The sequence below is a fragment of the Poecile atricapillus genome, chromosome 3 (genome assembly GCF_030490865.1).
Source record: "Poecile atricapillus isolate bPoeAtr1 chromosome 3, bPoeAtr1.hap1, whole genome shotgun sequence".
Taxonomy (NCBI): domain Eukaryota; kingdom Metazoa; phylum Chordata; class Aves; order Passeriformes; family Paridae; genus Poecile; species Poecile atricapillus.
The window spans coordinates 38,558,351-38,582,802 of NC_081251.1; the positions used below are offsets into that span (position 1 = coordinate 38,558,351).

Consider the following 24,452-nt stretch of genomic DNA (forward strand, 5'->3'; position numbering starts at 1 on the left):
ACTTTATGCACAACCAGGTGTCTTGTTGAAAAAGCTGACAGACAACATCAGGGAAGGATTGTGAGAAGTGTAGGCAAGGTTAGAAATTAATACATAGGCAAAATAACCATGCTGTCCTTCAGTCTCAGAATACATTATAATAGTTTGGGTTTTTTTCAATCTTTTTTCCTGTAACACCTTGTGGCTACTGAGGTAGCTGGTAGTAAATCCCTTCCCAAATCATGCATCCAGTTCAGTGTCTGAATGCAGAAGGTAGGTTAAACTTCATTTCCCAGAGGTTATGCCACTTTTCCCAGTGGAAATTTTATTAGTTTTTTGGTAGCAGAGGGTGGTAAGGTGCCACACAGCTGAATCCTCTCAGCACCATAAGGTAGGTATGGATAGCCTGCATATCTGCTATCATTCCAGAAGCAGTGGCAAAATTATGCAGAATATGGAGCTTGGCTGAATAAAATTACAAGAAGTATTACCTATGTTTTGATATTGCTTTATGCTGTGTCTCTTATTGCAAAAAGTTGTATGCAACTGAGTTAATGGATTTCTTTCAAATATGTAAAAATGATATGTAAAAACTCTGTATTGTGGGGTGATACTATGACACTACTTTGCAGTCCCATTTTTTAATGATAGGTGGATTATTATAAAACTTTGAACTACATTTAATTGAAGAATAATTTAGGCAGGGAAGATTTTGGTAAATTGACTCCATGGCTATGGGATTTAAACCCAGTATTATTTCAATAACAATGGAGAGAAATTACTGAGGTGGGAATCATTCTTCAAGCACTGCTGAGCATTGAGTTTACTGTCTATACTTTTTATGTTCTTTAGCAGCTGAAGTTTTTACATTGACAGAGAAAGTCTTGTAAACCTCATTGCTAAAATACTACCCTGAGATGACAAAGGCTTAATTAACTTAAGCAAAGTTCAAATTGAAGAAAATTAAAAGAAAGTGCTTGGCCATTGCTGGCATTTGAGAACCCAATAAGCCACCATTTACCAAAATCTTCAAGCAACTGACAGACAAATCCAACCAATTAGGGATTTTTGGTAATATCTCAGCTACGACTTTCAGTTGCCTCCTTCTCACTCAGACAAATTATTAGAATCTTATCCAGAGTCACCAGAGTCACCAAGATATTCTTAAACGAGGCCATTGTCTCCATGAGACAATATTTAAATCATTCGACTGCTACAAGAAATTAAAAATGGACGTCATATTGATAAAGTGTCACAACATCCAACTCGAAATCACTCTGGTGTACATTCAAGATGAATGAGCCATGAAAAGCTGTGTTACCCTGAAGGAGAAGAAAAATTTACCCAGTTCTGTCCTCTAAAACTTACAAAAAAATTATAATGCGCAAGTACTTATAATAGCCTAAACATCAACACTTTGCAGTCAGAAGTACCAAGTGAGAAGTGTCTATATATGCCAAGGTAATAGAATACTTCATTAACAGCAGTAGTCTCTCAAACTGTCATACCAGTACATCTGCTAAGCTATAACTATGTTCAGAAACAGTTTCACTGGAGACGGAAAGATCTGAGCCTTTCCAGCATGCTTTCTGATAAACCTTTCCAGGCAAAACGGAAGAGCTTTGAGGAGGATTTGAGTGGAGACATAGTCGGCAGCGAAAATGCGACTTCCTGTAAATAGATGCAGTTAAAAATTCTTAAAGTAGTTGGCAAAATGCCTTTTCTCAGGGAGACATAGAAACTGGCTTTGCTCTTTGAAGACTAATCATTAGACATGTCTGATCACAGAAGCAGAGGAGAAGGAAGTGAGGAAGAGATTAGACTGGCCACTTTTCAGCTTTCTTACTCCTGAAGAATTCTTACCTTGGAAATCAGGGTATTTTAAAACGTCTGACAGACCGAACATGGCAATTTTTCTGTTTCCTTTTAAAAATACTCATTTTCTAAAAAAAAAAACAAAACAAAACAAAAAAAAAACAACAGAAAAAACAGTCCTATGTAATTAAAATATTTCCCAATTTTATCAGAAATTTCATGAAAAGCTATAAAATGTATCTTTTTTACAATGAGTAAAATCCCCCTTACATTTTTCTGTAATACTGAAATTATTATTTTCAGCATTAAAAAAAAAAACTGTTAAAATATTCTTCTTTCCTGTTTCCATTTCACTGTGGGTGATATAATTTCTGCTTCTTTCTGTTCTGGAATGAAAGGACATTTTAAAATGTCCCAGATTGGCTGGAGTATTATGATTTTGCTGAGTATTTCTCAACATGGTCTATTTGTAGGCAGAGGCAAAGACTCACATACATTCATCTGCAGGAGTATGACTAACAGAATGCTCTCTGCCTCTTGCTACCACGAGCAGTATCATTAGGAGTAAATCTGTATCATCCCAGCTTAAACTTCTTCCCCAGCACGATCTTTGAAAAGTTTGTTTAGCTTCTCCTTCTCCTTTGCTCTTCTATATACATATTTTATGTATAAGAGGGGAGCTAGAAAGAAGATGGGGAAGCAGGGTTATATTAGCGTGAGGAGCTTCCAGGGCAGGCTTCCAGGGCAGCTTTGCTGGCTCTTCTCTCCCTAGCAGCATCGCCATGTCCTGCTTCGCCATCCTCCTGAAATCATCATGCTCTTCAGATGTGGTCTTTCATTCTTGTCATTAGTCATAATCCTCAGTTTGTCAGATGTGTGTTCTGGCCTCTCCCATACACCTCTGTTTACTCTTCCTCCTGTTGCCAGTCTGTTCCTCCCTTCTTCTCCATTCCTTTCCATGCTTCTTTTCTACATTTCCATTCTCTAATCCCAACTACAGTCCTTATGGGCTTTAAAAAAATGCCTCATAGCGTTCACTGTGCCTCCAAACCAATCTCATGATCTTATGGTTATAACTCTTGTTTTGCTTCCCCTTTCTGCTTCCTTTGTCTCCTGCCATTATGCCATTTCTATTCAGGCTGTCATCTCTTCTGGAAAGGGATTTTTCTTGTTCTCTGTTTTGCAAAGCACCTGGCATGTTTTTGATTCTGTCAAACAAATAATAACAACAGATATGAAATTTGCAGTGCAGCAGAATCCTGATATCAGGAAGTAATAGAGGCAAATTACACTATCATTTTCATTGCCATGTATACACCACTATTTGACAAAAATGCTCATTGACCAGCTAGGTAAACACCAATAAAATCAAAAATTCCCAAGCAAACACCTCTAATATGAAGGAAATGTAGTTGTGTTTCACGTTGGATCTCAATGAGCCACAGGGTTATACTTGACAATTTCAGTACTGGAAACAAAGGAAATGAATGAGGTGCAGTTTTTCAGATGGGGATTAGGGTATAAAATTAAGTACTGGGAGAAGATGTAAATAAGTGTTTAAAACAGAGAAGCAGGACAAGGGTGGAATGGGTGTGTTCAATTTAACTCTGCTTAATTAAAAAAGCGTACACAAGGTAGATAGATTCTAGGACATAAGCTAATGAAAGTAGACTCTCCCTTAACCCAATATTATCAGAAGCTCTCAGTATGGCTGAAGAATCTTATGAAACATTTTAACTGACTCATGTCAGTCATTATACGATATTAGGCACCTGAAGACAATATTTATGTTACTTGTGCTGCTAAAAAAGCCCCAACAAAACAAACCCAGAGCTTAGAAAAGGCAAGAATAAGATGTGGATTTTACTGTACATTTAGTGACAGACTAGTCATATGAAATCTCTGAACAATATAGCTTTAGCACTGATGGACATAGGCCAGGACTGAAGGGAAATTATTTTACATATGGCTAGAAATCTCTTAACTAAATTATCTGAAAATTCCTGGGAGAAAAGCAATTTGTTATAGACATTGAGATAAGCCAATGCAAGACTAATACTAAAGAAAAACAAACCAGCAGAGGAATGTCCCCCTGCTATACCAACCAATATTCTTACAGCTGATTCCAAAGTAGTATCTGTCATTACAGCACATGGAATAGATTATTTAACAGTGTGAATCAAAGGGAAGAGACTCATTCAAGAGACGTGCGATATTAACACATCATTGCATGCCATACATCTCTGTCACCAAACTGGAAAAAATGGGAGCAGATGTTTTATGATAAACTGAGAAGAGAATCTGATATTATTAATAGCCATAATATCTGAGGCTTACCAAACAAAAAGAAGAGCTAGAGGAAGCAATCTGATGGAATGGCAGAAAGCTTTCCTCTGTCTCTAGTAAAGTGTCCTAGGGACTAAATTTACATGAAGGGAAGGTATTAACTAAGCTAAATCTCATTTCTATTAGGCTTTTTTGCACCTGCCCTTTGAAGCCCTAGTAATGCATGGAATGCATGAGAAAGGAATTCATCAAAAAGGCACTCTGAGGACAGATCATTTCAAAAAGGAAGAACTTTTTTACTCTGGTAGGTCCTTTTAGTATTTTGAAGACAAGCCTTTGAATTAGTAAAAATGATTGACATGTGAATTTATTCAAAGCTAAAGGAAAATGGTAGTCAAAAATGGCACTTTGATGCATAGGTATTTAAAACCTCAAGTTATACTTGAATTGGCTCTCTCTCCTGATATTTTTTTGGTTAGCACCAGAACGAAGGTCTGCAGATAGAGATTCATGAGATAGGGTACAGGGCCACCCTGGACTGTGGCACAGCTTTACTCTTGGCTGCCACTAGTTCTCACTGCCCAGCTTCACCAGAGCAGAGCCCAGGAGCAAGCTAGCAAGTGGGAAACATCAACAAATGGGAGATGAAGATCCCTGTGCAACTCATGGCAATTCAGTGAGAAAATTTCCTTATCATAATGGTTCTTTTCTAGCTGCCATGCTGCCCCATCTCATTCCAGATTTGAATTAGACAGTCTATCTCCCTGGACAAAGATGGAAACTCAAAATGGTTTGGAGAAACTGAAGGTCAGTCAAAGACAGTAGATAAAGCCTCTGAAGTAAGGATCACTTCAGCTTTTGGTTGCTACATCTGTATGGTTGGCTTTAGTACTTATTTATCCAGTCTCTGGTACATGCCAAGGCCATTATCTGAAATCAATAATGAGAGCAAGAATGCAAAAGTTACTACCCACATTGTAACTTCCACATAAAGGAAACTCCATTGAGAGCTAGCTCTCCAAGTGTCCTGGGTAAGCCATCATGTATCCCAACAGTAAATCAGGATGTGTCAGGGATTCACAGACCCTAAACTTCTCTGAATTAGATGCCTAAATTCATCCTTTCAACAGGAGATACACGTAAAGAAGGATCAAACAGATCACATGCACTTCATCTAATAGCTGAGCAGAGTCAGAACGATATGGAAAAGTGTGCTGCCTACAGACTGAGACACTAGCTCTTCTGGGAAAAGAAGGCCACTCAATGTCTTCCAAGAAAAATCTCCATTTAACTCAGAACAACAGTCTCCTCATTCCCACAGAAGTGCCATAAACAAGATTTTCAGAGGGAGAAGGAAGGGATTTCTGACAAGGAAAGGTGCATCAGGAAGGGAAGGGATTGTACAGTGCAGGAAGTAATTTAAGAAGTAGTTTTGGACAAGGCTTACCCTAACCAGCCTTTACCCAGGCAAGCAGCTGCAGCTCAAAGTGTCTGGCAACATCTGAATACCAATATACGAGTCTCTCCTTTCCTACACAGAGGTTGAAAATATCATGTTGGCCTTTTTGTAACACCTTCCCACAGCCCAGTACTGTAGAGTCAGTCTTTCTATGCCTTTCTCACCCAAGAGATATATAACATTTCCAGAAGTTCCAGAAAAGTAGGCCTTTCATGAAATCACAAAAAAAGTAAGGTGAGCCATGTGCATAAGGATGCCAGACAGGTATTACATGTCCATCCATCAGCATCCTGAACCATGGATAGCCATGATTCAGCTATCAATAAGCATGAGTGGAGTCAGTCTGTTGTCTTGTTCTGGCATTTATACTGAAAATAGGAGAGAGAGTGAGCCAAGTAACAGCTGGATGTAACCTCTGTGAGATATCTCCCTACTTGCAGCAAATGGCTTCTACCAATTTACATCATATTCATCTGCTTACTAATGCTCCTTGACCTTAGCCAACAAGGATTCCACCACCAAAAGGCTTTAAATTAAAGACAATAGCAACAACACAACAGAACTTATGGTCTAAGCAATGCCAAATATAATATATTGTTTTGCAAAAGTATGCCGCAATGGCTCAGTGACACATTTGCAGATATGTAAGTCTTTGCTAAGGTATCTGGCTTCTGTTTCTGTGGTAGCCAAAGCAAAGGTCTCGTAACTTATACTTGAAAATTCAACCTTAAATATCATGCAACCACTTCAGAAAACATTATATATATATATATATATATATATTTAAATAACTTGACAGCATCTGATGTAAAAAAAAAAAAAATAAATTCAGCTTTGTGAAAGCCTATTAGAAATATACAAATGTAAAAATGGTATTAGCTACTTAAAGGCTTAATTTATACAGATTTTTCTTCCCTTTTCAATAATTATTAAGATACTTTGCTATACAGGAAGCAGGTAATATTTCTAAGGTATATCTTATTGCTTTTTCAGCAAATAATGCAGAAGCAGATGACACAGGTCAAGCATTAGTTTGCATATGATTTTCAACAATACAGCTATATTAATGTCAAAAAATCCATAAGAAATGTTTATAACAGTTCAAATGAATGTGAAGAGACCTTCCCCCCATTCATTATAAGGAGTGTAAAATCACAAAAAGTAACTCTTTTCTTCTGCTTCCCTGACATAATTCCTTCACCAGGTGGGTTTTGGTTTTTTTTCTGACATTCAGCTCCTTCTTAAGATTGCATTGCCAACAGAAAAATTTTAACATTATATAAAATATACTCCTTCAGCTTGTAACACTGGTGTTAACTGGGCAGTCCATGTAAGCCTGACATTCTGCTCTTCCGTATTCAACAACTCCCCCCACTGTAAATGCATATCTTTTTCTTGTTTTCATTTGTTTTGACCAACACTAACGACTTCTGCACTGAAGAGTGGTCTCCCTGACTCGTAGTTTGTTGATTGTAGATAGACATTGCTTTTGTTGTTGCTGGCATAGTAAATATTCCTTCCTCACAATCATCTTCTGCTTACCCTGTAGGGAAGCATGGGTGCTGCTGGGTAAGTATTAATGACTGATGCCAGCTGGGGAGAAACTGAAGTAGAGCATAGTGCTGCAAATAGCTTCCTGCCTCATGGCCAGGAAAGTATCCCTCAAAGGCAGCTCTGCACAAGGAAACAAACATGGGCAACTGGAGAGGGAATTTGGTGTTGGCATACTCAAGTAACTACTGCAAGAAAGGTACTCTCTGAGAGTCAGCCTGCTGTTAGGAAAGCAGTTTCATGGGATAGGAGGCAGCTTGTGGCTGACACTTGCAACAAAGAGCACACAGTCTAATTGGGATACTTTTGCCAGCAAGTAGAAGGCATAAAAGAGGATTCACCTCTTGCACAAATTTAGGTAATGTAGGCATTGAGACAATTATTTCTCTTGAAAAGAGCACTATAAAGAAATGCCTGAAAGCTATTTTTTTTTCCCATCCCTGCTCCCCTTCCTGCTATTGGCAGTGGATGAACTGAGGTGTAGGGAAGCTATGTAGTAAAGAGCAGATTTCCCTCCACAACAGCAATGAATCATTTCTCCACAGCACTAAGTGGGTAAGGCCCAAAAAGATTAAAGGAGAATCCTCATTAGGAATACCTCTCAGTGCCTTGCTGGCCCAATTTCTTCAGGTAGGCCTGGATTTGAATCTAACCCTGTCTTTTTCTCCAGCAGCCCATGAGGGTACAAGTATCATCTACTGGCAAAGGAGACACTGCTATTTTGTATAGATTAATATAAGGGATGGCTTAAGGGCTACTCTGGTAAACAAACCAGGAGAGAGAATGAAATGGCCTGAGGGCAAGAGCTCTGCAACTCTTTCACTTTCTGAACAAAATCCTAATCACCCAACCACTTAATGCCATTTCTGAGTGGCCTTCAGGAGGCATCTGGGTGATTTTAAGTTTCTTCCAGGCAAATCAGATTTCTCATGCAATGTACTATGTGAAACATCATGGGAATAACACATTTAATTTATGACTGTGACTAAAAAGAACATACTGGAGAGAACAAATCTGAGATTCCTGCACGTTCTTGCTGTTAAGCTACACACATGTTCTTGGCATAGGCTGTTTGTCCCTGAGAAAAGAAAATAAAGACTTTTTACAGAGGACATGTTAAAAATGGACATGCAGCCCTCAGGAAGCCAGTGGAAGTTGGCATAGTAACACAGGTTGAACAACAGTCAAGAAATTGCCTGAGTAATGTTTCTGCAGACATGAAATGAGAGGAATCAATGTGGATACATTCTGTCTATCTATCTATCTATCTATCTATCTATCTATCTATCTATCTATCTATCTATCTCTTGCAAGCCAGGTTTAAATAAAAATAATGGATGAGACAGTATCTTTGGATCAGAAAGTTTGTTCCTTAATGTAAATTCATGGTTTTCTTCATAATTCTAAGGAAGGAATCACAGAATGGGTCAGGTTGGAAGGGACCACACTGGGTCATCTGGTCCAACCTCACTTCTAAAGCGGGTTTGTCAGATCACAGAGAACAGGATTGTGTCCAGATGGTTCTTGAGTATCTCCAGTGAGAGAGACTACATCTCTGGGCAATATAATCACAAGATAATTTCTAGTGCACTTGATCAATCCTAGATGCTATCATCATTCCTTCTGTTTTGTTTTGACACAAAAGAGGAAGGCTTTAGTTATGGACTCAGGGCTATAATGTCTCCAGTTTATAAATGACTTCACATACTCAGAGTCATGGAGCTCTAATACCAGTAGTACACATAAGCCTTTGGGGATAGCTATGGCTCAAAGCACTGTGTTTTTCAGTGTTATCCATGTTATGATTCATCAGATGACCTCTAAGTTGTAGTTTTTAATTATCAATTATTATTAGCAGCACAGTTCTACAATTAGTTATTTGGTTCAATTAAATGCAGAAGCCTTGGTCCATGGATGAATAGATTTTCTATTCCTGATTTAGCTCCTCTGGCACCAGGCATTATGTCTTGTTTTGTCCAAGATTCATTTGGCTGGCTACACAAGTTTCGCCAGCCTGTATCACATCTTTTTTCATAGTGTATGAAGACATCAGTTATTTTTTAACTTGTGGTTCTTTTTTGGTCACTCTAATTAGACATTAATTTCACCCAATTTGTATGGTACAAGTGCTAAAATCTGCAATCATTATACAAGACTTAAAGAGAACTATTCTAAAATAATCTGAGAGTAAATATCATCATGGTTCATGTCTTATTTTCAGGCTTTTATTCTAAAATTCTCCTTTCATGTCTCGATTTCAAGTCTGCTTGAATGAGTTGTGTATTACCAGTTGCTTTCCCATCTGTCTCAATTTAGTCTCTTTGACAAATTCCAATCTGGCCTGAGGAAAAATCAGAGTACTGAAACCACTCCACATTACATTATTAGGTATATTATATTAACAGTGTCTCTTTACTTAAAAAATCTTCACACTCTTTAACTCCCCTGCCAGCAATATCTTGTGGAGCACTACAACTTAGACACTGTGAATGACTTCATGACTCTCTTTCTGCTCCCTCCCATCTTCTGACTTCTCACCACATACCAAATCAAGGGTTTTCATCCATAATTTCTAACCTTTCATAATCTTGTTGGATGTAACCTACAGGGTGTACACATCACTCCTTTTACTTTCAAACTGCCTAACCATTACCCACCCTGACAGTGCTCTGAGAATTTCATGGATATTATAGACACGCTAATTTTATCCCTTAGTCTGTCCCAACAGACTTGGCTCTAAAAGCATGTGTCAATTATTGTAACTTTAAAGTCTCAAAAAAACCAAATCCAGAGGAAAAACTCTCACAAAAGTAGCTTGCATTTTGCCACTACTCTTTCTATTCTTTTCTGGATATTATAGATTTTATAGCTATTGTTTAATCCTTTATATTTTTCAAATCCCTATATGGAATGTGAAACAAAAAATGGGAAGCCCTTTTATACTTTGGGTTTTACAGGCCATTTGTTGGATGAGTTTTTTCTTTCTTTTTTTCTTTTCCCCTAAATTGTTATATTACCTCCCCAATCCATTTTTGCAGGAACTTGAACTGCAGAACTGCGTATTTCCTAGTAAATACCCTCTATTTACTGTTTGTACTATGCAAACAATAAAGATCTCTGTTTAAAAGTAATTGTTGGCTACATTTAAAACCCTTAAGGGACTACCAGAAAAAAATATAGGCTGCAGACGAGGATTTCTTGTTTTACTAGAAATTTGTTTTAGACTAAGACTTTTGAGTAGTACTGCAAATCTCAAATCTACCATATGCTGGTCCATTACAAATTAGTGGGGAAAAAAAATTCACCCTTTTTTCATTTATCAGTTAACTGGTCATAAGTACAATCCTAACAGATCCTGAAGATGGAGAAAACCTGTTGTGATAGTTGCTTAGCATATGATAGCACCAACTCTCTGAATACTCCTGTAGCTCCTGCTGCCAGAATGGCTCTTGGGCAAGAATTTGTACTCTACTTTTCCAAAATAGCACTTGTCATTCTATATGTGATCTGTCCTCTTCTATGAGAACCTCAAATGTCACTTGTTTAAAATATAACAAATAAGAGAAACAGCCCAAACAACAAACAAAACCCACCGAAGACCAAATGCACATCATGAGCACATCAGTTTTAAACCACATGCAGGGAAGCAATGAATTAAGGATGTTTTAGCTCTAACATGTCACAAACATACTTTTAAAAGGTGAAATGAACATCTTTTGGCTGAGTTGACCTTCACTCCTTTCACACAGCCAGTGGACTGCTCCATGCCATTACTGGGCAACAGAATGTTGTCTGAACCTGCCCTTGTGGCAGGGTGTCTCTGTTCCGCCTGGCATTATGGCAATAGTGACACCATCACCCTCTCAGCAGCAACCCAAAAGTCACAGAATTTAAATCACTCTCATAATTTCTATATATGAATTACTTAGAAAGTTAAGGACAAATTATTATATTTTTTTTTATTTCAACTACTAACCAATAAATGTAAAAAAATACCAACAACAAAACAAAAATAAACCCCTTCATCCCCCACATTAAAGCAATAGTTTTTGTAACATTCAAAACAGTGGAAACTATTCATCGTATATTACTATTAGAGGAGAAAAGCAAATTTAATTTAAAATCACTTTTTCAAACTCCCTCAGTGGATGCCAGATAATTCAAGCTTAAACAAATATAAAAAAACCTCATTTTAAATTGAGAATAATACAGACAGAGCTCAATTATTGAGATATTAAGGGGAACATTCAATTTGAGATACATTTAAGCATCTTTGCCTCCTGGAGATTTTACATGACAAGGCTTTAGATAAACATGGTTTTGCAAACAGCAACTATCATATCTGATCACATAACCTCTGGACTAAAGCAGTATGTCAGCAAATATTTCTGATTATTTAAAATATTAAATAACTGTAATTTACTAGGCAGGTCTTCCTCAGAACAATCACAAAAATTTTCAAGAATTCATATCCACATACAAAAAGCATTTAGATGGCCTGTTACAAGTCTCTGAGTAATAATAATAATAATAAAATCACCTCTCTCTGTGATAAAGCCCAGTTTAAATACATTCTGGGGTATAGCAGTGGTGGAAGAGCTGCCTTTCTATGACACTCAGCTTACAAGGAAAACTGTAGCAGCCAAGGACAGATAGGGTAGGAATCATTTTACCTAACTTTAGCTATATAGATATTAGACACCTAATTTAAGCTAATCATCTGGCTTCCCTCTACATCTAATGGAGATAAGCATTCCCAGAGGGAGATTCATCCTGCTTTTTTTTAGGCATCTCTTTTCTAGATGCTTGCAGATGGATAAAGTCAAGAAAAATCAGTCTCACTGACAGCCTGATAACCTGTCATTAGCAATGCACAATGTCCAAATTCTTTTAAATGACCCCAGAACTGATTTTTTTTTTTTTTTTTCATCATTTAGCCTTTCATTTTCCCTGTGACCCAAGTTTTTCTTCAGCTCCTCCCATGAAGATCAACTTTCTCTGGTACTTTATTTTTCTTACCCTGGACCGTGTTTTCTGAAGCCTGGGGAACTGCAACCAATGTCAGTATGTTGCTGCTCTATCAGTTATAAATCCATTCACATGCATGTGCTCTAAATTGTAGTAATGATCTGAACACACAGATAAGTTATCTGGTTGATTGCAGTTGATCGCGATTGTGCTTTCTGGGTCTACTCTACCACTTTCAAATGTGTAAAAGTCTGTGGCAACATTAAGGCAGTCAAGGTATATAGATGAATGCTAAAATATATTTATATTCAAAGAAGATGGCTTAAAGCAAACCAGGAAAATTAAGGAAGAAATATCATTAGGGCCCTCACTTGTACATGCGTGAGCCCAAGTCACCACACATGCTTTGAGGCCTCTGTGCTTCAGAATATTGAACAAGTCCTAAAGGTGAAGCCTGGCCTCAATTCTTTTGCATTTAGGGTTTGTAGGTTCTCAGCAATACCGGCATTGCTGCATCACACCTTTTATGACCAAGCCCTTAGAAACAGTAGCCGAGATTTATAAGGAAGCAGGTGTCTGAACTTAAAGACTCCTAAATTCTTAGCTGGGTGCCCAAAGCAGCAACAAGACTGACAAGCACCCTGTCCAGCTGCCCACAGATGCTCACCCCAGTAGTGTGGCACCTAGCATTTGTTTTAACACAAAATGGATGTTTATTAATTGTGTATTTATTAATTGTGTTCTAATGGCTACTTGAAGTGCCTTGGCCGAGTGCTTGCGTGCACTAATTCCAATATTGGGCATGCAGTCTACTCTGTGTCTTACTCCTACAGATTTTTTAGAAAATTAATTTTAATATTAAAAAAACATCTCGAGCTGCATACGTGAAAATAACTCCATTACGACTGAATGACAATCTAATACGAAATAAGAATAGTCACCTTTTTTTTTTTTACTCTGCCCAAATCCAGGCAATAAATTAGGCTTCTCAGCATGACTGTAAAGTGCTGTGAATTGTATAAACAATCATATATGGACACTGAAAAATAACCCTTATGCACATTGCATTATAGTTCCAAAAATATATTTACAGTCTATTACAAAGATTACAAATGGAAGTGTCTATGTATCGGGATAATGCTAGTTAAAAGCTTTTTACAGATTTTCTTCAACAAAGGCGGGCGGGGACAAAAAAAATTAGTATAACCAAACTGATTTTTCTAGTGAAACAAATAAATAAAATGACAAATATAACACTGTACAGTGATCTAAAAAGGGGGAGAAAAAAGGAGGGGGGGGAAATGATGCATTTAAGTTTTTGATAACTATCTTTGGTCCTAAATGTGGGAAAACACATTATGTAGCACTGAATATACATGTTTGTTTGTGATGCTCTGCAAGTAAAATAGAAAAATATAGTGCATTTTCAATGTATTCAGAGCTCACTACACATAAATGTGTGTACAAAACAAGACAGTATAAATAAAATTTACAAGTTTTACAAAGGAACATTTACAAGGTTTTTCTTTTGTTTTTATTTTTTTTGTGTGGATGCCCACATTATCAAACCAGACCAATTTATGACTGATCCCTGGGATCTTTCTCTATCAAAATCAATAGAAGCAGCCCAATTCTCTTTGGAAGTACAGCATTTCATTGCTGGGGTAGTTCACAATTTTCAGATTTTTTTTTTTAAAGCATTTCTCTCTGGTTCATGTACATTCTTGCAGTATCTGTAAAGACTCTGTTCATTATTGCTTATGGTAATTAAATATTCTAATCAAACAAAATTTATATATAAGTAAATGGTGTAAAAAGATATTCCATGGAGCAACTACCTTTGCATCTCCGTTCCTGATGAATGACTGTTGCGTCTGTGTGACCACGCACACGCATGTTCGTTCAGAGCAGCAAAAGCTTGCACAAAAATTGAAAATTCTGAACTGCCCCTTGTCTCATGCTCTACAGTTCTTATATAAAAGCTATGTCCTTATTCTGACAGCTGGACTGCATACGGCTTAAACTCATAGAAAATATACACCAGCTATTTCTCTTAGATTTGCTAATGCAGAGTACGGAAAAAAATGTGATGTGCTCAGATTAATTGGTTTAGGTAACACTGGAGAACTGCACCCATACTCTGAGACACCCCTACAATCGCTTGTCCGTTCAATGCTGTGTCTCAGCAGGTTTACAGCTGTAGATCTACATCTTAGAATATATCTCAGTTTAACTCTAGTCCATTAAAATCATCTTGCAAACAATTTGCTAAAAGTGCCTAGAACTACTTAGGGGTCATTATTGCTTTTCTTTTTCTTTACTTTTTTTTTTTCTCTTTTATTTTCTTTTAAAAGATAGCATATGTATAACCTTAAAAAATTCTTTAAAAAATATCAGAGCTCTTGGCAACTTGCATTTTCCTGACTCCCTGCCAATTAGCTAGCCATGTCAATACGGTGTTGATTTAACAAAAGGAAATGGCACAAAGGGATACCAAAGTTCGGATAGATATACATTGCTTGGTCGTGCTTTTTAAATCCCTAGGAACTCAAATAATCCTTCAGAGGTACCCAGTGTAGTAATGTGTCATTGAATTAGCACTAAAAAGGTCCAAAGATATAAACATCATACTAAAAGAAAGTCTTTATGAAGAATAAACACAAATGATTAAAAAAAGATTCAGAAATCACAGATTTAAGGAAAATATTTTGTTGAATTCAACAATAATATCATGATTTTATCTGACAAATATATTCTTTTTTAAATTTTTATGTACATTTAAAAAGTCTATTAGATAAAAAGGAGGTTAGAGAGCTCAAGGTGTTTGTATGTTTATTCAGGTAGTACTTTGTTTATTGTCACTGCTGTTTTCCTTGCCACCACTGGTGGATCCTAATTCCCTTTTCATAAATTCTGGTGGCACTTAGGAGTTCAAGTCTGTAGGTGCTTCTTGTAGCTCTTCTATTCACTGCAGGAAGGACCCAGGAAATCAAGTGTCTTCTAGCAGCACTTCATATATACTGAAGGCCAGTGCTGTTCTCTCAGTCTGTCACCTCCCTCATAAGGGAGAAATGTCTATCACACTTGGATGCCAGTGCCGTGTAAATGTAGCATTTGTGCTCTCATAGTCTGAATGCTGCTCATGATTTTCTTTTGATGACCAACCAACGTGATCCCTAAACTCATCACATCCCTGGGGAAGATAAATGCGTACATTGTTAATTTTTCAACTTAGACTGCTACTGTATGGTATTTAACTGTGAGGCAAAGCTACGCAGTAGTTTGGACTACAGGGTTCTGACATTGAAGCTACGCCGTGACCTCAGCTCAGTACTGGGAAGTTCACATAGGCACTGTTCAACCTCTCAGCAACAAGTGCAATTACATGGCAAGTGTCATGTAATTACACTGTGTGGGTCTCCACATCTGAGAAGGAGGTCAGTAGGTTTTACATTATGATAATATTTTAGTGTAGCTTTTTAAGGACACCCGAAGACAAAGACACTTCTCTTGTAAAATGCTTCGAGTGGTTCTCAGGAAAAAGTTATGTATAAATACAAGATTTTGGGGATCATAGTCTGTTCCCTAAAGAGATGCCTAAATGTCTTTGCATAATGACACATACCCATCATGCAAATGAATGAGGAGCAGCAGTTTCAACTCAGCCCCTGCTAATGCTAGAAGCTTGTGGACTCTGATGACAGTTCCCAAGCTATAGGCTGAAACCCTTAGTGATATCAGGAAGGTAAGAATAGGATTGAAATCTTGAGAATATTAGGTTAGAAACTTGTTTAGAAACCCACTGCTCTCAAAGAGAAATTGCATGTGCTTGGCAACCACCAGGACAAGAAAGTTGTTTGCAGGGTACCAAGAAGACCTGTTTTAAGATGACAGTACTGATACAGGCCACGTTTGCCTTCAGAAAATTGTTTCTACAGACTTACACTGATGCAAAGTCCTGTCAAGCAGGACACAGACAGCCCCCAGCCAATTAGAAGAAAATTGCACATCTTTCCAGAAGACATTGGGAAAAAGGTACACATTAGGTGGTGGAGGCAAAAGCAGTTATTTTCCTATACATACATAAATACTTTGGAAGGGGCCACATTCTCCCTCAAATTCTAGTCCCTTGGTGTTAATTGGTCTGAAAAGCAGGGTAAAAAGTGATGCCACACAGAGGTAGCAGGGTATTTGTCCTTTCATGAGATGCTCTAATATAACACCATCAGCTGCTAAAATGTCTGGTTTGATCCCAAGTACCATATCTGTACTCAGGGTAAAGTTTTGGAGCATTTGAACATTGTGTATTATTGTACCTAGAAATTCCCTAAATGCAAGTTAAACATGCCCAGTACTAACTTACTCAATAGTCATCCTGGCAACTGATTCAAGAGAGTTGTAGCCTGCTGCTGTGAAATTATCCTTATATCTTTCCATCTTAATAGCTTGTAACCATTCGCCTACGGAGCAGAAAGTGGTAAAATCGGGAGTGTTCTGGTCCAGAAGAGGGCTAATTGGTCTATGGAGAAGGAAAAAGGAAAGTAAGTTGTTTCCAAAGAGAGTAAAACATCAGGGAGTATTTAGCAAGGTGAGAGTCAAATAAGTTTTGGGTATTAAAAATGTCGAGAGTAGAAAGTAATAGGCCTTTATACACAGTTTAGATTATTCTGTGAATAGTTCTTGACTGCTCTGTAGCTCACAATATGTGCTTCCTAAGCTTATTCACATAAAAGATGAAAGGTCAGAGTGAGCAAAATCAGCCTAATGGACTACTGTTACCAACAGAAAATCAACCTTATTACCTAGCATGACAGCAGCTGTCTCTGTGTTGCTGAGCAAAATATAGATGCTATTCTTTTATGCATCTTAGAAAATATAGTAGTAGCTATTCCCATTTTTTAATTGGATGGGACAAAACAAAGACAAGGGAAGAGCAGAGACACAAAGTCTTAAGGTCACACAGCAAATCGGTCAGTAGAAGAATCAGGAGCAGAACACAGGCCATTTGATTCCCTAGTACAGTGGTCTAGCTAGCAGATTAAAAGATTATCATGATTAAATAATTCACCTGAAATTTATGAAGAAGCCATTAAAAACTACATCATGAAATACAATGAGATGCAATCACTGAAAGGAGTTAAAGCCAGAAAATGAAAGATAAAAATCTAGAGTGTAGCATGTCAAAGTACATTGGCCAAGCATGAGTACTGTTAATTACTATCTCTACTGTAGCAGTTCCTAGGGCAAGGGATGCATCATATAAAACTACAATAGACAATGATCCTTGCCCTCCAGACTTTACGATTTTAAGAAACAAGGAAAACATAGACTAGTGGTGAGAGTACGGAAAGAGTGATGAGCAGGCAGTAGTTTACTGAGAAATGTGTTAGTTATTTACTTTATTTTTGTTGCTTTTCTTTTTTCTATGGAAGTCCTTTTTTGGCTTTGTTTAGCATGGTAAAAAAGAAGGGCAAATGAGGGAAGAGAACACAGAACAGAAAGAAGGAGGAACTGAAAGACAGATGAAGTAAGTGTGAACTGGAACCAGCCACCAAGCAGAACGTCCAGAGCCCAGCCATGTGCACCGTCATAAGAACACACACTAAACCTTTTCTTACCTGCTACAGGTTCCCAGTGGGGTTTTCAAGCTGTTTGGATTTCTAATCATTTTGTCCAGAATGCCAACTATCTGCTCAAACTTTGGCCTTTCACCACGTTCCTTCTGCCAACAATCCAGCATCAGCTGGTGCAGTCCTGCTGGGCAATCCATGGGTGCTGGCAAACGATAGCCTTCTTCGATTGCTTTTATAACCTAGTAGCCAACATAGTTAATCATTTTTCATCAACAGTAATTTAAACAAAATGTACTGCTACCCATTCCAAATATCTAAGAAAAAAAAAAATAAAAATAAAATAAAATAAAATAATCAATAAAATTTGTCATTGGTGTTGCAAAAATATCAGTCTGTTGTTTTGACACTAGCCTTCAGGTTTTCAAATAATTTCCCCAGCTTTATGTTTGGGCTTATTAAGCATATTGTTCTATATGTGCAGAACATAGCTGTATTACCTAGACAAGTGAGTAGCAGGGAACAACAATTAAATTCACCAAGGGAGCAACAGATAGATTGATAAATGGAGTTATTTCAGAAAGCATTATTACTAGCCCCAAGGTCTTTATGAAAGAGTGTGTGGTAGAAGCAACTGACTTTTAAATGGATGGATATCAGTGCATGCACATATAAAATACAAGAAGCCTGAAGGTATTATAAAAGGATCCAAGAAAAATGTTTAGCAGATAGAAATTGTTAGGGAAAAAAGTTGTATTCTATGTCTAGCCATGTTATATTAATGATAAAGCAGCAGAACTGTGCCGTGTAAGAGAGAGAGACCTGGGTAAATGCTATTTTAATATATCACAGAAAGTTAGATTTAATAAGAGATGCTGCTAGATGATGATATGATCAAAGGACAGCATAAATGTCTGAACCAAGAATTACACCCACCCGTTGACTTCCTTAGCCAAGTCCATTTGGATTTAAGTAAAAAATAAAAATGGATAAAGTAAAATCACAGCAAACTGCTGTAAACCTTGAGGGCAGAATGAAAAAAAGCACATCAGGAAGCAAGGCAGATAAGAAAAGCTAGTGAAAAAAGGCTAAAACACTGTTCATCGGGGATTTCAAGTATACTGACATTGACTGACACAGCAGCATTAGAATTGCTAAGGAAGGGTGCTTGTTCCTGAAGGGGAGTGCATAGGACTGTTTTCTCCCTCATTTTGTATAGAAAGCAAGATCAGAAGCTGTTCTAGATGTAGCTCTGGGAAGTAGATCTGGTATGATAAATAAAGCTGGTGAATATCCAAGTTTCAGTAAAATAACAACCTTAGAAAGAAAATATTCTGTAGGTCATGTGAGAAAACGCAAAAGGAGTAGACTGCAAAGTAGACAGAACTGCAGACAATACAGAACGACCTTCAAAAACCTGGCTGAAATCCAGCCAGGTTTTGTATCAAAACCTTTTGCATAAAAGAAATTTTGTGAAAAGAGAAGGCATAGACCAGTGGTAGGGCACTGACTGCAGTTTTGTGTTACAGAATGTCCTTCTGACCTCAGGGAAGTTGCCTCATCTCCCTAGGCCTCAGCTTTCTCTCTGAACATTTAGAATGACAGTACTGTCCTACAGCTCAAAAATGACTGAGAAATATTCAATTCCTGCAGAAACATCCACACCTTGAAGAAAGAGTGCAGTGACCTTTTACAAACGTTGAAGTTTTCTGTCAGAGAGGGTATGGAGAGAGGTTTTCTGCAGAAGAACAGGGAAATTGGAAGAACAGAGCTACATAGTAAAGAAAACGTTAAAAGAAAAATGTAAGATCTTTTAGAACTATATCAAGAGGAAAGAGAAAAGAACAGCACCTTATGTTTAGAAGTAGTAGTAGAATCAAAGTGAAAAATAATCTACAGTGTGTACAGGACAATTGCTGCGCTGTGAAAAGTAATGCAGACATTTCTGATCCTCTAAATGGCAAAAGGTATTAAACACTTTGAGCATGCTACATATGATTTACCACAAATGAAGTAGCTCCTTAAGAGGTCAGAAGACAGAAATCACCAATGAGAAATGAAAAAGTAGGTGCCAACAACAACAGTACAACCACTGAAATATGTAATAGCCTTATAACTGGCAAACTGTCAACATAAGAATATATCCAAGAATGTAAGGGAGAGTGAAAACATGAATGAAGGGATCAGAACAGGAGTTTTCCCCATTCACTACAAACTGCAGAGAAATCTGAAGAGAACTGGGAATCAAGATAATACTGTTTTTGAAAGGCTTTGGTGATACTTCAGAATCAGCTTCTCTGATGTGTACTCTGAGCAAGAAGGGTGAAACTGAGAAATATAAAATAATGAGTCAGCTAGAGATGGATAGAATTGCTGTGAATATCCAAAACATTGAAAAAAATATTTTAAAATATTGGTAAGTAAAGTACAACAAGTGTCCACTCTGAAAAGAAAGGATGAGGCGTGGTTCAAAACATCAGTACTCAAAGAAAATGAAATAGATGCAGAATTTTTTGGTTTTTTTAAATAAGCAAATCTACAAAGAGAAAACAGCTGGAGTTCTTACTAATGGAATTGATTTATATTATCTACACTTCCCACAAATTGTTTTTGTAGTTCTATTTTTGCAACAAAAAGAGTAAAAGGGAATATTGTTAAGACTATGCTTTTATCATAACCAGGCTGAGGATGTAAAGCAGGATAGAAGAGGACTGGTCTGTTCACTTTATATGCTGGATGCCAACAAGGAATTATTAAATATGGGTAACTGGACAAAGTCATGTTGTAACTGACTGTGGTCATATAATATTAAGAACACAAACTAATGATTATAATAGTGGTAAGAAATCCAGAATTATAGCCTTGCCCTTTTCTGAAGAACTAATCTGCACTGGGGTCAGAAACCAAATGAGAGAAAGAACATCAGCAGTCTAGCAGGGGAATGGGGGTTTGAGGGCTCTGTTACTAGCAAGGATTAAGCTGAGACAAGCCCACTGCTCAGGGAAGTTGGGACAACTCTGCCTATCATCTGTGCTCAGCCTGCTGTGCCTTTGCAGGGAGTTTGTAGGATGAGTGTTCTTTTGGTGCAGCCTAGCTCCAGGTCATTGCTAAAAGCATGGTTTTGCTTGAAAAGAGTTCACAATGCAAATATGTATCCTCCATCAGTCTAAAGCAATGACTTAAAGGAGGAAGGGAATGAAAGAAATGCAATCTTAAACATCCGAAGTCAGGGAGGGCCATTATTTAGGAGATCTGTTCTGCTCTATGACAACACCCACATCCACTTTTAGGCAAAATGATACACTTAAAATATAAAAACTGAGTGCAAAATTAGAAGAACACATTTAGAATTTTTCATTCCTGTTAAATACTCCAACTGGTGACCTTGAAGGAGAATAGATAAGAAATCATTAGGTGATTCTAAATTTTTGCATCAGAGATTATCTATGGGATCAGTAGGATGCATTCATGGTGTGGGAGAACATGCCTGAAGATCATACAAGAATACAATACAACATACAAGAATATTTGGAATTATTTTACCAAGCAATTGATGCATCTTTTAACTATGTGGTATTGAAGATTATCATGAAAGATGCTAAAAAGGGATAAAATTAGCTATTTTTGAAAGAGGATCACTTACGTGCTTTACATATAGTTTTCAATAGAAGGAATACTTTTCCAAATCTAATAAGAAGCATAAAGATATCAAAATTTCTCCTCTATTTGAAAGTTTTTCCTTATTGTTCCCTGAAAGATAGGTAAGGTTTGCCTTTGAGGCATCTTATATTCCTGTCAGACTTCTTTTATGTTTGAATCTAGTACAGAAGGAAGGTGTCAAAAGAAATGAAACTCTACTGGGTGTCTGGGGAATGTAAATATTTCTCTTTCTCTGCCCCAAGGACTTGTTTGCCCATATTTTGACAGTCCATGAAATCTTTGACACTGAGACCTGTCAAATATTAACAACTTTGCACTGTGCCAAACTGACTCATCATCTACACTTTTATCTTTTTTTTTCAGCTTTGATGTTGATCATTCAATCAAAAATTAAAATAACAATTAAAAAACCTACTCAAGCACCCATTTGAAGAACTTTAAATGAGACTCTTTCTGACATCTTTCACACCTGTATGGCTTTTTCCTGTGTAATTTCTATTTTAATAGATACTCCTGTCAGAAGTCAAGATTAACACCCATCTGTTCTATTACTGCTGACCTGTTGCTCTGGATCGTATTTTATGCAAACAAGGGTACTGTTAAATCAGCATAATTAACTTGAAAAAGCCAAAGTAGGTCATTAACTGCCACTCAGACTTTTTAACAACTTTTTTCAAATTATTAATCATTGCTCTAAGGTCAGAAACCTCAGAATTATTTTTTATTGGAAAAACATTATTTCTTTCCATGCTTAAGCATAGTGAAGAGCCCATATTACTATTTTTGATGTTCCAGTTTTAATTGATACTTAGGAAAGAAATCTACAATATACATGTGGCAAAAAAAAATATTTTGATTTTAGTAATAAGTGAAAGCTCTGTAACTTTTTCATTTTGTAACAACCACACAGTACTTTGATAACTCTTATTTCTAAACCAACATTTTATGCATTTGTAGTGAAATAAGTATGTATGTGTTTACAATATGTAATTGTTGTTTTACTGACACACACCCACACTCACAAACAGACAAACCTACATCTTGATTTGACATGTCCCAGTAAGGCCGTTCTCCATAAGACATTACTTCCCACATAACTATTCCATAACTCCACACATCACTTGCTGATGTAAATTTGCGGTACTGAATGGCCTCTGGAGCTGTCCATCTCACTGGAATTTTTCCACCCTATAGGGAAAAAAAAAAAAAAAAAAAAAAGGGAAGAAAGTTCTCTTTTTCACCCATGGAATTTTCGAATAATTTTCCATAGAATGCATTTATAGTTATTTCTAACAACATCAAGAGCAGCAGACCAGCACTTACACAATCTGCTATGGTTGACCAATTGAAGAATTTTCAGAGGTGCCCAAGGAAGTATCTTAAAACACTTGGAATATTAATACTTAGACACTTGTATAAGCTAAGTTGGATGAATTTCTCTGAAGTGCTTATCCCTCCACTGATTTTAAAGGGCTGCTTAGATGTCTGATGTACACTAGCCATTAAACTCCTGGCTGCCTGAAGCTTGGTGAGGGGAATCCCAGCCTGGGCACATACATCCCATTGACTTGTCATGTGTGTCCTCTGAAATCTTGGTCTGACATTTTTAAACCAGGATCCCACTTAGAGCCCAAAGGCAGGAGTGACAGCTGTGAACACCGGTGTGGTTTCCTGGATCCCTGTGCCTGTCGGAGCAGATTCCAGGGGCCCCTCCTTCCCTCAGCATGGGAGAATAGGTACAGGGAGGCCCCATGGGTGGGAATGTGGAGATGGCTCAACAAAAGAATAAAGAGCACAGTGTGCTTGATGAATGCATATTTAAGAAAAGCGTCCCACCCAAAAGCAAGGGAAAATATAGGAGGTGAGCTTTGTCACAGATTTGCCTCAAGCTAGTCAACCCTTTGGTGAGATAAAATCTAGCCTGCAAAATAGTCTACAAATATTTTAATTGACTCATAGCAAATTAGATGTTTAAAATTTTTGTGGGTAAAACTTCCTTATTTGTTCAATCAGAAAAGCATGAGGAATGGAATAATGAAGATACTGTACAAAACTTTTAGTACTTTGTCGAATACAAATGTATGTTCTTACAAAAATATTATCTCCTAATTAGAGACAGATTTCTGCAGAGACTCTTCCTTTTGACTGGTTACCCCCCCCACCCCCAATCAATTAATGTATTTTCCATATCTAAACTGTCCAGAAGATACACTTCTAAATAACCAGATCTCAAAACTGTTAAAACCCATTGATTTATCTTACGGTTGTAGTGTAGACAGCTTCTGGATCATCTTCTATAACTCTGGAAAGGCCAAAGTCTGATACTTTGCAAACAAGGTTGCTGTTGACAAGAATATTGCGTGCTGCAAGATCCCTGTGTACATATCCCATATCGGCCAAATATCTCATTCCAGCAGCAATTCCTCTCAACATTCCCACTAGCTGAATGACAGTAAATTGCCCATCATGTTTCTGGAGAGAAGAAAGGAGCAGCAATTCTTGTTAGTAATGCTGAGAAGTAAGAATTAGTTTTACGGTTTCAGCTTTCCACTTATTTTACGCCTTCTGTGGCAAAGAAACTCAATTCAAACACACCTTCTTCAGAGATAAAGCAGTGTATCCAGTTAAGAAATGTGTGCATAATTAATGCACTGATAGTAACAGAACTTGCTAAACACCATCTATTTCTCACTAACTTGTGGCAAGTCACTTCTAAGAGAGATTATCTAATGAAGATCTACTAATGTTCTTATAGCTTGCTTCTATGCTCTTCATCTCTCAGAACAATTATTTGTATGAAGAAAATAAAAATATCTCCTTTTTCTAACCCCAGCTACTTAAAATTTTCATTCCCAGCTTGGAACGTATTTAAAAAAAAAAAAATCTGTTCATGCATACCTGGTAAGGAGTCAGAACCGGCGAGTTCAGAACATGCTTAAAAAACATTAAATTGTTCTGAATTCACATTTATTCTTTATTTGTTCATCTCTTAAACAGAATCATAATTCATTTAGGGATTCTTTTATGCTGATTTCCACCATGCTGCCACAATAAAATTCTGCTCCCAAAAGGCAGAAGATCTGGCTTCAGGTATCAGGGGTTTTAATTTCAACTGGTGGCTATAATAACACCCACCATATCTAGGCTACATTAAATCACATAAA

General features: G+C 37.2%; 1 protein-coding gene across 5 annotated transcripts in view; it reads right to left on the reverse strand.

The window, feature by feature from the left end:
- Positions 1–2,138: 2,138 nt before the first annotated feature.
- EPHA7 (EPH receptor A7) overlaps positions 2,139–24,452 on the reverse strand; it is a 163,108-nt gene continuing 140,794 nt past the window's right edge. For 2 of the 5 annotated variants that reach the window (XM_058835170.1, XM_058835169.1), the window contains exons 13-17: positions 23,551–23,760; positions 22,327–22,476; positions 17,677–17,870; positions 16,422–16,577; positions 13,126–15,251 (exon numbers count right to left, since the gene is read on the reverse strand). In XM_058835170.1, the coding sequence (XP_058691153.1) occupies positions 15,137–15,251; positions 16,422–16,577; positions 17,677–17,870; positions 22,327–22,476; positions 23,551–23,760 (825 nt within the window). In that variant the 3' untranslated portion in view covers positions 13,126–15,136. Of the gene's footprint in view, positions 3,003–13,125; positions 15,252–16,417; positions 16,578–17,676; positions 17,871–22,326; positions 22,477–23,550; positions 23,761–24,452 lie in introns of those variants that run through there. The other 3 variants (XM_058835176.1, XM_058835171.1, XM_058835173.1) reach the window with 3 other exon arrangements.